This window comes from Barbus barbus, assembly GCF_936440315.1.
Source record: "Barbus barbus genome assembly, chromosome: 16".
Taxonomy (NCBI): Eukaryota; Metazoa; Chordata; class Actinopteri; order Cypriniformes; family Cyprinidae; genus Barbus; species Barbus barbus.
The window spans coordinates 8,134,835-8,147,708 of NC_136744.1; the positions used below are offsets into that span (position 1 = coordinate 8,134,835).

The 12,874-nt window shown below is 39.3% G+C and overlaps 1 protein-coding gene across 3 annotated transcripts in view; it reads right to left on the bottom strand.

The window, feature by feature from the left end:
• The window catches only part of LOC306882111 (tetratricopeptide repeat protein 7A-like), a 44,084-nt gene that overhangs the window by 25,251 nt on the left and 5,959 nt on the right, over positions 1–12,874 (bottom strand). The window contains exons 4-11 of one of the 3 annotated variants that reach the window (XM_079436589.1): positions 11,882–12,012; positions 11,467–11,591; positions 9,763–9,841; positions 9,507–9,676; positions 7,581–7,644; positions 6,372–6,509; positions 5,702–5,785; positions 378–482 (exon numbers count right to left, since the gene is read on the bottom strand). In XM_079436589.1, the coding sequence (XP_079292715.1) occupies positions 378–482; positions 5,702–5,785; positions 6,372–6,509; positions 7,581–7,644; positions 9,507–9,676; positions 9,763–9,841; positions 11,467–11,591; positions 11,882–12,012 (896 nt within the window). The remainder of the gene's footprint in view (positions 1–377; positions 483–5,701; positions 5,786–6,371; positions 6,510–7,580; positions 7,645–9,506; positions 9,677–9,762; positions 9,842–11,466; positions 11,592–11,881; positions 12,013–12,874) is intronic. The other 2 variants (XM_079436588.1, XM_079436587.1) reach the window with 2 other exon arrangements.

Genomic DNA, 12,874 nt, shown 5'->3' on the forward strand with positions numbered 1-12,874 from the left:
CCACGACTGAGGTGAGACCCTTGAGCAAGGCACCGAACCCCCAATTGCTGCCCGGGCGCCGCAGCATTGGCTGCCCACTGCTCCGGGTGTATGTTCACTACTGTGTGTGCACTTGGATGGGTTAAATGCAGAGCACTAATTCTGAGTATGGGTCACCATACTTGGCCACACGCCACTTCCCTTTCCTTATTTAAAATAAGTATTTTGTAACATAAATATATTTAATGTTACTTTGGATCAATATATTTTTTAAAACTTAGTGTAGAGGCTGGAACTGCTCTATATTGTAACTGCTCTAAATATAAATAGTTTTATTTATTTATTGCTTAATGAATCTGCACATTGTGCACATATGCTGCTTTTTGTGTTTCTCTCACCCAGTGCAGCTGCTTGATGCACACTTTTGCTGCAAGCAGAGGTGGGATGGGGTCCTGTGGTTTCATTGCTACACACTCTTTAAACACTGACACTGCACCCTCATTCTGTAAAATATTATTAATAATACAGCTTTCAAATATACAAACACACATGTAAGATATATAGTAATTCAAAATGTAGCAGTGACACAAACCCTGACATTCATTAACATCCCAGATGTATATGGCTTTTTCTTTCTTGATCTTATAACACAAATGAAGATTTTTAGACAAATAATCCATCTCTCATCATGACAGTAATCCATACGACCCCAGCAGATGAATCAATGTCACAATAGGTGTATGTAAGAAACTTACTAATATATACTATATACTACATACTAGTGCTGGGCGGTTTGACCAAAAATCTGTATCACCTTTTTTTTAGGATTTATCACAGAGTTTTCCCTAACTGTACCTTTATACAGTATGAATCAAAATGCATGAAACAATTGCAGAACCACTGCGTTTTAATCACGATCCAAACAATCATGCTACATGTAGAATTAAACGTTTTTGATGTAAATTAGACTGTATAATTTCAAAATCTGAAGCAAAAACAGAATGGTCTGACCTCAGCTTTGTGAAATTATGCTATGCCTGATTATACATGCCTGCATGAACCAAAAACAGCAGACGAGCTGAATGAGGGCGCAAATTCATTCTCTGACAGCAGGTGGCGCTTATGGAGCAGCAGCGATAAAGCGGTTCCTTGGTTACTGCTGTAAACATAGCAGCGCTGTGCTTTTAAATACCACATCAATATGCATTGTATGGAGGTAAGATGAAAAGAAAATACTTTTCTGAAGACAGTCAGTTCCCCTCTGAGATACATTTATATAAACCCCCACCCACCATTCATTAATTAGGATTTTGTTCCAATATGTTGCGCATGGTGAAGGGAGTTTGCTCTGCCTGCTACAGTAGTTTCTCCTCTTTGTGTTCATCTTCAGCATCTCTGGCTTCTGTTAGTGGCCGTTTACAGTTGGTTTATATGCACAGTTAAAGAATTAGTTGTGTGTAATATTTTTAAAAGTTCTCCAACAATTAGCCAGAAGTGGATGCAGTTAAAAACAGATTTCCTCTCAATTCAGGACACTGTCTACGTTGCTTAGCCACTTGTTTTAAAAAAGATCATACCATGGCGGATGCCTAATTCAAATTGGATTACTGATATTGCCCAACCCTACTATATGCAAATATATATTTTTTACTATAAAGCCATTGCCTCCAGCCAAATGTTGTAAACACATTCATGAAAGTGTTGGGAATACATTTGACATAAATGTAAGCACGTTGTGAAGCACAGCATACTCACATCATGCTTCAAAATGTGTCTGAGTTTGTGTGTAAACTCAACCTTTCTGAAATATGGAGAGGCAGTACGTTGTTGAAGAACTTTTACTGAGACTGGCATCCATCTGGCGAATCTCTGCTCTCTACCCAAAAAACCGGATGAACTCCTTTTGCTTTATCAGTTAAACAAGGACTTTTCAAACTCTGTTGCTCTGTGTTTGAATGACGCCATCCCGGACAGAGCGATTCATCTTCCTAACTTCACGCTGATCAGAGCAGATCGCGACGCGGAATCAACGGGGAAATCGCGTGGCGGCGGGACATGCTTCCACATCAATGAAAGGTGGTGTACAGATGTAACAGTGTTAAAGAAGATGTGTTGTTCAGATCCAGAGACGCTTTTCTGTAACTGTAAACCTTTCTACTCGCCACGGGAGTTCTGCTCGTTCATTTTCGTGAGTATCTACATTCCACCGCAAGCGCATGTGAGCACAGCTTTACAGAAACTCGCTGATCAGATCACAGACACAGAACAACAACACCCGGACTGTGTTTTAATCATTCTAGGGGACTTTAATAAAGCAAATCTCTCCCACGAACTGCCAAAATACAGATTGCATGTTACATGGACAGTAATATACTGGATCACTGTTACACATCGATAAAGGACACATATCATTCTGTCCCACGGGCAGCTTTAGGACTCTCCGATCACTGTTTGGTTCATCTTATTCCAACTTACAGGCAGAAACTGAAGTCAGCTAAATCTGTATTAAGGACTGTAAAGAGATGGACTAATGAGACAGAGCGTGTTTTACAAGCCTGTCTTGACCTTACTGAGTGGAGTGTTTTTGAAGCTGCTGCAAACGATCTGGACGAGCTCACAGATTCCTACCAAGACTCATCTAATTTACAACAACGACAAACCATGGTTCACTGCAAAACTCAGACAGCTCCGTCAGGCCAAAGAAGATGCTTACATCTTGTATAAACAGGCCAAATACACACTGCAAAGGGAGATCAGAGTGGCAAAGAGGAATTATTCCTATAAGCTAAGGATCCAATTCTCTTCCAGTGACACAGTGGCTTCAGTGTGGAAAGGTCTGAAAGACATCACCAATTACAAGACACCATCCCGCAGCACTGTGGAGAATCAACAACTGGCAGATGATCTGAATGAGTTCAACTGCTGGTTTGAAAAAACACCATTCACACCTCCTGCAACCCCCCTCTCCCCCACACCTGCACTGCAGATAAGAGAAGATGACGTGTGCCAGGTCTTCAAAAAGAACAAGAGAAGGAAGGCACCAGGCCCAGGCGGTGTGACACCAGCCTGTCTGAAATCCTGTGCTGTTCAGCTGGCCCCCATCTTCACACAGATCTTCAACAGATCACTGGAGCTGTGTGAAGTCCCCTCATGCGTCAAACGCTCCACCATCATCCCCATCCCAAAGAAACCCAAGATAATAGGACTTAACGACTACAGAGCTGTGTGCAAACAGGTCTGTGGATGATGCAGTCAACATGGGACTGCATTACATACTGCAACACCTGGACAGACCAGGGTCTTATGTGAGAATCCTGTTTGTGGACTTCAGCTCGGCCTTTAACACTATCATTCCAAACCTCCTCCTGCCCAAACTAACTCAGCTCTCCGTCCCCACCTCCATCTGTCAGTGGATCAACAGCTTCCTGACAGACAGGCAGCAGCTAGTGAGGCTGGGAAAATACACATCCAGCACCCGTACGATCAGCACTGGAGCTCCTCAGGGCTTCGTTCTCTCCCCACTGCTCTTCTCTCTGTACACCAATGACTGCACATCTAAAGACCCCTCTGTCACGCTCATGAAGTTTGCAGACGACACCACACTGAACGGCCTTATCCAGGACGGTGACGAGTCTGCTTATAGACAGGAGGTTAAGGACCTGGCTGTCTGGTGCAGCCTTAACAACCTGGAGCTCAACACACTAAAAACTGTGGAAATGATCGTGGACTTCAGGAGAAACCCCCCTGCTCTCCCCCCACTCACTATCATGAACAGCACTTTAACAACAGTGGAGTCATTCAGATTCCTGGGTAGCACCATCTCTCAGGACCTGAAGTGGGACATTCACATTGACTCGATTGTTAAAAAGGCCCAGCAGAGGTTGTACTTCCTTCGCCAGCTGAGGGAGTTCAACCTGCCACAGGAGCTGCTGAAAAAGTTCTACTCTGCCATCATTGAATCTGTCCTCTGCACTTCATTAACTGTCTGGTTCAGCTCAGCTACCAAATCTGACCTCAGAAGACTACGGAGGGTAGTCTGGACTGCTGAGCGAATCATTGGTTCAAGCCTCCCCAGTCTCCAAGAACTGTACTCATCCAGAGTGAGCAAAAGGGCTGGTAAAATCACCCTGGACCCCTCACATCCAGCACATTCCCTCTTTGAACTATTACCGTCTGGTCGACGCTACAGAGCTCTAAGCCCCAGAACGTCCAGACACAGAAACAGTTTCTTCCCTCAGGCAATCCATCTCATGAACATTTGAACACTTAACACTAAACAAAACACACAACACTATCATACTTTTTATTTTTATTTAACACACATACTTATTGCATTTCAAATATGCACCTAACTGAGGGAAGTCGTGGCCTAATGGTTAGAGAGTCGGACTCGTAATCCAAAGGTTGCGGGTTCGAGTCTCGGGCCGGCAGGGATTGTAGGTGGGGGGAGTGAATGTCCAGAGCTCTCTCCACCCTCAATACCACGACTGAGGTGCCCTTGAGCAAGGCACCGAACCCCCAACTGCTCCCCGGGCACCACAGCATAAATGGCTGCCCACTGCTCCGTGTGTGTGTTCACTGCTGTGTGTGTGCACGTTGGATGGGTTAAATGTAGAGCACGAATTCCGAGTACTTCACCGTATGTCACTTCACTTCACATACTGAATTGTATATTGTATATTGTTGTTTGTGCTTTTTTGCATATGTCCATCTTGTATATTTGTACATTATTATTATTTTTATTTTTTAATTATTATTATTATCCGTGTCCTGTCCTGTCACTGTCATTCTGTCGCACTGTGGAGCTACTGTCACTAAAACAAATTCCTCGTATGTGCAAACATACCTGGCAATAAAGCTCATTCTGATTCTGATTATGACACCCTAAACAGCATAAAGATCCAAATAACCAATTTAATTACTGCAACTGTATTTTCCGTTTTCAGGCTAATTGAAAAGTGTTTTGGTAAAAAAAATTAAAACATTTAAAAAATAATAATATTATATATATATATATATATATATATATATTTCAGTGCATCAATAGTTTATAGTTAAAGTAAAAAAAAAAAAAAAGTTTACAATTGTTTTGCTTTAGAAAATTTGTATTCATCCACTGGAGTTGTATTTGGAAACCTATTCATTTGTATCAGATACATTACTTTTCTAAAAATCTTAAGAAAGAAAATCATACAGATCTATGATGGCATAAGGGTGAGCAAATGATGAGAGAATTTATTTTTGGTTGGTGGGGTTAATTTTTGGGTATCCCTTTAACTCTCTTTAAACCTTCTTTTTTGCACAAGTCTAGTTAAAGCTCACCCAAAAATTTGCATTTTCTGTTGAACACAAAAGAAAGTATTTTAAAGAATGTTGGTAACCAAACAGTTAACGGCAGTTACTCCATAATACAGAAGTCAATGGCTACCGTCAACTGTTTGTTTACCAACATTCTTCAAAATATATTCTGTATTCAACAGAAGAAAGAAACTACAGGTCTGAAACAACTTGAGGGTAAGTAATAATGACAGATTGTTAATTTTTGGGCGAACTATAATAAGCCTTTTCAATTTAAAATATATATTTAATTTAGATAATACCTTCGCTATCTTCTCTCTTTCAGTTACTAGCACGTATTTATTTAACTGAATATAAAATATAGCCAACAAATTACTAATAAATGAACAGAACAATTATGATGACAATATGACATGAATCTCACCTTCCCACTTGCCATCAAAGACAAGCCAAGCTGGTACCAAAGATGAAACTCATTATAGGAGAACTTCATGGCCCGCTCCAAACACTGATAACAAACAATCACACACCACATCAGAGTCAGAAAGAAACTTTGAATCAAGGAATCAGCCTTCCAAGAAAATGATAATGCGGTTGACATTGCTCAGCTAGTTATTTCTACGAAGGATCTTGTTGTTTTCAGCATGGATAGGGGATTGTGTGTATCCTGTACACATCACATAATGGCACATGCATGAGAAAGTGAGCCTAAATTTGATGAGAAAGGGATTTACATTCGACATACATGCAGGCATGTGTTGGTAATACCGAGTAATGGCAGTGGGTTACCAGTGAAATGATATGGATTCAGTTGATATTAACTGAATGAAAACATTGAAATTAGATTCAGATTCACCTGAGAACGTCTCACCCTCACACAACGGCCCAACTACTGAAACAACCTGAAGGACAGGACGAAGGAGGAATGGTCAATAAGCACCCATACGACTGGGAGAAGAGAAGAGAGAGATTGGTAGACTGAAAGAGGCAACTTGTGACAAAGGAGGAGAAAGAAGCCACTACATAGAATACAGGTCACTTGCTCCTGTTTGCAAAGCGCGGGGTCGATACGGATCTGTGCTGACTCATCTCACCTCTGACAGCATGGCGTACTGCCCCCTCTTGGCCATGGCGATGCTCAGCAGGTCATAGACAGAGGAGGCGTCCTGCATGCTGCTCTCCCTCGCCTCCTGATGCTCCGGTGTGCGGCTGATCACTGCCTCGCCACTGGCCTACATGGGACAACAGAGAGAGGGTTAGGAATATGTTAAAGCTATGTTTTCCCATCCTGGTCCAGGAGAACCTTCAGCACTGCACATTTTATATGACTCTCTTACCTTGCATGTTTAATTCAACTCTTTAGCTCATTAGTAAAGTGTTCAAGAACTGAACTGGGTGTCAAATACGGACACGCACAAAATGCGCAGTTTTGGGGGGCCGAAGCCCTGTGTTTAAAGGGATAGGTCACCCAAAATTTACAATCTTAGAACTGTATTTATTTGTTCCAAACCTGAATGATGTTGTTTTGTTGTTTTAAACAATAATTTCTGTCATTTAATTTGTGTCGTCTGAAGCTGCTTTAGGCACAAGTATCTGACAAACAAATGAAAATGATTTATTTCTGGTAACGCTCAAAAATAAACAAACATGGCATTTTCCTATATTAAAACGTTCTTAGTAAAAATGTCTGGGTCTGTATAACCAGAAAATGTCAAATAAATGTAAAGTTTTACCATGGTCAGTAACCACTAGCAAAGACTACACAAATTAATGTCTTATAACCATAAATTAATCCTACATGTCTCAAAATTTGCTGACAGATATATACTGTATATACTGTATATATTTAGGTTTCTTTAAAGTTAAAAAGTACCATTATAAATGTATTTACTGACACTTTTGGTCAATTTAATATATCTTTGCTGAATAAAAGTATTAATTAGTTTTACATTTTGAACAGTAGTGTATGTCATAAGAAGATTAGAAGACAATCTGTTATGTGTCAAACTGTTTCAATGCCAAATGCAGTATATTTATAATACTGGGGCATCCAAATTCATCCACCTAGAAAAAATAGTCCCACCTTCAAAGAACAATTTAGAGATCACTCTAATCTTAGTATGGAAGAGAGGATTCCTCCTTTTGTGTTCCACATAACAAATAACAACAAACAGGTTTGGTAAATTTTCCAATTCCTTCATAATATGATTATGCTACAGTTCTCAAGATGCAGTTAAAGAGAAGAGACGTCACAACACAGCATGTTAAGGAAGAAAGGATGAATGTGAGGAAGACTGACTCACCATTGATTCTGTGATGAGGAGCACCAGCACCGCCTCTTCAACCACGTCCTGTGGAGAGAAAGCTCTGCAGGGTGGCAACAGGAAAAGGAAAAAACACGTCACCAAGGTGTATGTGTGTGTGTGTGTGTGTGTGTTTGTCAGCCTCTAGTTACATATGTCAGTCTGTAACTGAGCTCTCTGTACTCACAGTTGTCAAATTTTTAACTTGTTTTATTGGTATTCTGAACAATTTTGTCTTTCTTTACAGGCTCTGTTTTGCTCATCCCTTTATCCTACTTCCCTCCATACCATCTGGAGTCCCATCCTAGTGTGTTCCTGAACTGTCCCAGGAAAGGTAAACTAGAACATTCCTTTCATCTGTTCTCATTTCTGTTCTTCAGACGCATTGTCAAAAGTCTCTCCATCTTTTTTTCATCTCTCTTGTATTTTTCCTTTCTCTGCTTGGCGTCTGCAGACTCACAGGTACAGTTACAGTATGTTTTATTCACAACACAGCATTCCGCCGTGTCCTGAATATTAAAGCAGGCAAACAAACCCCAGTGCCGTCTCCTTGTTCATTGCTCTCTGATTCTAGTAATCTATCAATATTTTCCAATGGCTGATGTACACAATTCAATTTACATTAAACTGCTAAAATTAACAGTTATTATTTTAGCTTGAGAAAGCATACTGATCTACTATTTAATATTTTTTTCTTCTTTTTCTTTGTCTGAGACAAAATTTCTAAAAGTTACTCATCCTAGAGCCTGCCAAACTTGATTTTCAGGATGTTCTGATGGTACGCTATATTTTTTATGACTGATCAGGCTTACAATTCTCCTGTATTTGTTCCGTTATCTGTCTATCTATCTGTTAATGTGTTAAATCATGCTAGCAATGTGTTAAAACATGTTGGTAACAAGCTAAAACATGCTGGCAATGTGCTAAAACATACTAACATAGGCTACTATGTTAAAACATGCAAGCAGTTCTTAAACATGATAAACTATCAAAATGTTTAAAAATGTTAGAAACATATTAGAAACATGCTAGAAACATGCTAGAAATGCAAGGAATGTGCTAAATCATGCTAGCAACTTGCTAAAACATGTCAGCAACTTCCTAAATCATTATGACAATGTGCTATAATGCTAGCAACATGTTAAAACATCGTAGCAGCATACTAAATCATGCTAGCAATGTGATAGGATATACTAGACATGATAAAACATGTTAGCAACATGTCAAAAATGCTTGAAATGTGATCAATTTTGCAATCAACATGCTAAAACATGCTGTTTAACAATATTAGCAATGTGCTAAAATGTGTTAGCAACATGCTAAAACATGCCATAAACAAGGCAATGTGTAAAAAAACAAGTTAAACATGCTAAAAATGTTAACAATACTCTGCTACACATTATTAAGCATGTTAACAAACACTAAGAACATGCCAGGAACTGTAGGGTGATGATACATGCCATTATTCCTGGAAGCATCATGGCCAGGATTTCTATATTGCCTAAAATATCAAGGATTTGGCTTTGTTTGCGTGTGCAGACCAATTGATGTATGACATCAGTTCCTAATGTTTTCAAAATGCTCTCGAGGTGCTTTGAATCAAAGCAATATAGAAATCCTGGCCAGGACGTATGTTAACAATCCCAAAGCAACAAACAGCAGGTGGTTTTGTAAAGGTCTAATGGTTTTATGTTAGTCTGATGAGGTCTAATGTGGTCTAAATTAGTTTTTATTGTACGGTCTTACTTTTCATGACTTATCTTAGTAAAACATCCAAACTTCAAGCTTTTAAAAGTTATTTGTCAAGTCATCAAACTTTACTTTAATTTGTTGTTCTTGTATTTTCAGATTATGCTTTAGATATTGTATTCTACATGAAAAATTAGTTTGAATATACAGAGAATGGGAATGGAAAGAGAGTCTGACCCCTCAGTGTTGTAGCGCTGTGGTGGTCTGGACGAGGGGTAGATGGCGTGTTTGGGGTGTGTGGCTCCTTCTCTCTTCAGCCAGCCGGGTGGTGGAGGAGACAGTGGACCCCAGTACGCTTCCTCACACACGGAGCCCAACAACACTTCTGCAAGTCTGCACGCGACTGTCTGAACAACACGACACAACAGACAACAACCTCTGACACCTGTTGTGTGATTGTGAGCATCAAAAATCTCATTTACCCAGATCTCACCTTACGAAAACTCTGAGAGCCCCGACTCTCCACAGCCCTCATGACCCTCCGCAGCTGCTGAGTTCCCTGAGCCAAGTGACTAAAACACAAATAGGCACAAGATGATTGAAAAATAAGATGACTGACTTAATGGATGGACAATATAACACTAATGATTATTATATATACTACTGTACATGTGAGCGTGTGTCAGTTATTAAGAAGAGAGACAGAAGGGGGTGGATGATGATTATTATGACAAACTTTAGTTTGTAATGGTGTGTCAGTGTTCGGCTCACTGCAGACTCTACAGTATACAGTGGATATTGCTTACAGTATGCAGTGTTGCCAAGTCCGTGGTTTTCCCACACAATTAGGCTACTTTTATACTGCTGCCGCAGACTGTTTTTTCAGTCCGGGGGTTGAAGTCTGACCCACCCGGAATGTAATTTTGAGCCAGATGAGATCTCCTGGAATGCTTTTTTTTTTAGCAATTTCCCCCTGGAACGCGATTGGGCTAGTTTTGAGTACCAATTGGGCTGGTTTTGTTATGCAGACCTGGCAACCCTGGTAGTATGTAACAGTATGCCTTTTTATAATCTCTGGGATAAACTAGGTTTCTTTTATTTTTTTATTCACATATATATGTATATACATACACACACACATATTACACAATCTTGTTTTTGATTAATTTAATGCATCCTTGTTAAACAAAAGTATTAATTTCTTTATTTTGATCTTTACGTTTTTCTTAAATCTTGACAGCTTAATAAAATGTCAAGAAGATTTCAAAATTCACAGCTGATGTTTCAACAGGTTATTTTGTGGATAGTCAAATGGATGATCAAGTCATATCCATTGCATTATACTGTATGAAACAACAGGTATCTAAATTTGTATTGTCTTCCGTATCTCCATAGGCTAAAGTTCTTCAACAACACCAAAAATGAAATGTGTTTTTACATTTATATTATATCAGAATTGTAATACATTCTCATTATACTAGATATTTTTAGACTGTAATAATGGTTATTTTTAAAATGGCCATTATTACAGTGATTCGCTGCAAAAACACTTTTGTTACAAAAAGACTAAAATCCAAAAATGTGTGTAGTGTTATATCATTGTTGTGAGTTTGCTTTTGGTTGATTTTAGTGTTTGCATTTCCACTGTCTTTTGATGCATGTTTGAGAAATATAGAACTGTATTTATAGCATTTACAGTCACAGATATCTGTCTCAGAGCACTGGACTGATGTGAAGAAGAGGGAAGGGCAGCTGAGACAAGTAAAGAGCACTATGCAGAAATCTACCTCTGGTCAGTGTCTTTACAGACTATACTGCACATATAAAATGCTGCATGTGCACACATATTCCGTTCTGACACAATTTACATGTTATTTTGTTTTCTTTCTGGAACTGAAAAAAATTATCTTGTTTAATATGTTTATGATCTGCTAATTTAATCCATTGACAGTCCTAAAGTTGTAGTATGTGCTGGACACGACTGGCACATCCACACCATACACTGGTCATGTTGACACAAGAATACCAGTGGTGTGTTTACACGGTCCCAGACATACAGTTTATTCACATGGAGTCCATAAATGGATTACGTCAAGCTGTGCAGTGAATACTGTATGTGCATGGCTGCATGAGTGCTCAATATAAAGGGCAGAGAATTGTGGGTAAAGAGTCTGAGAGCAGTAACGTGCACGCTCACCCTTTTCTCAGCAGCGACAGATATGCGCTCTGAAGAGCTGCCTGCAGGAAAAAGCCTGGGTCCACGTCAAAATGTGGGACTAATAAACCGCTTTTAGCAGTTTTGGAACTTGGCGTGCAAACAGTCTAGAGAACAAGACACGTATGCAATGTAATGATGGCCAGAAATGAACACAGATAAATACAAAAATGTACCAATTTTAGATTCTATATATAACATATAATACACACAGAACACATTCTTGCATTTACAGTCAGTGCTTAAAAGCTAAATGTCTCTTTAAATTTGAATCAATCATGCATGAGAGACTGAAAACGCAGCGAGACACACCAAGAAAACAGTTAGAGACATGGCTACACAGAAAAACATGTTCTGAGTAAACCAGCCCCTGACAAGATGTAAAACACACAGAGACCTTGTCAAGCTCTTGCAGGTACAGCAGGCCAGCATCACAGGCCATGAGGTAACAGGACAGGCAATCTTCCTCTCTCTCGGACAGTCTAACACGGGAAGCACCTGACATAGACTGATGGTCCAAAGACAAACCTGAACATTCATGGAGAACAATTAGGTTAAGATTCACTTCATAGTAATTTGGGACAATAACTATACAAGAGAGAATGAAATATTGTTTAAGCATGGAGCCAAGACGTGCAAAATGAATACAACAAAGCACTACATCTCCAATTACAGTACTGCTAATTAGACATGTGAAACAAAAACGGATTTCTATGTTTGGTACAGTCAATTCTTAAACGATATGTGACAATTAATACATATAATTGAGAAACACCATGAGAGCAAATAACTGTTTATAAAACAAATGGGTCTTTTTAAATTAAATTAGATGGACTTCATAATTTATTCGGTCTGTCTGGAACATTCCGTCTTGGTGATTCATCCAGCTCCGGCAGGGCAAGATGCAGAAAATAGTCATGGACAAACAGATATTTGAACCTCCTAGAAAATGCTTTGATATCTCAGATTTAAGAAGACTTCTGCCTACATTGTATTTTCCCAGAAGTCACTAGTTCCATCCAAATATGGGGAAGTACACAGAGAAGAAGTAAAAATGAGGAACTACGCAATTAGTGCAACTTTACCACATAACTGCTGTTAAAAAGAGTTCCCCATCTATACAAATCTGAAGAGAAGAGTTGTAGACAGCAACCATAATTAACACTCAACAAGTGCCTAATGCAAGTGAAACTGGCTTTGATGAGCAGAGAAAATAGAACTGTATAAGGAACTACAACATAATACAAGATAGATAGATAGATAGATAGAAGTCATTATATATGTAAAATTTGGTAAATTAGCATTAAATGTCTTGTGATAGTGACTGATGATGATGACTACCCTCAGTAGTTAACTTATTAGTAGACACAGCAGTGAGTTAATGCAATAT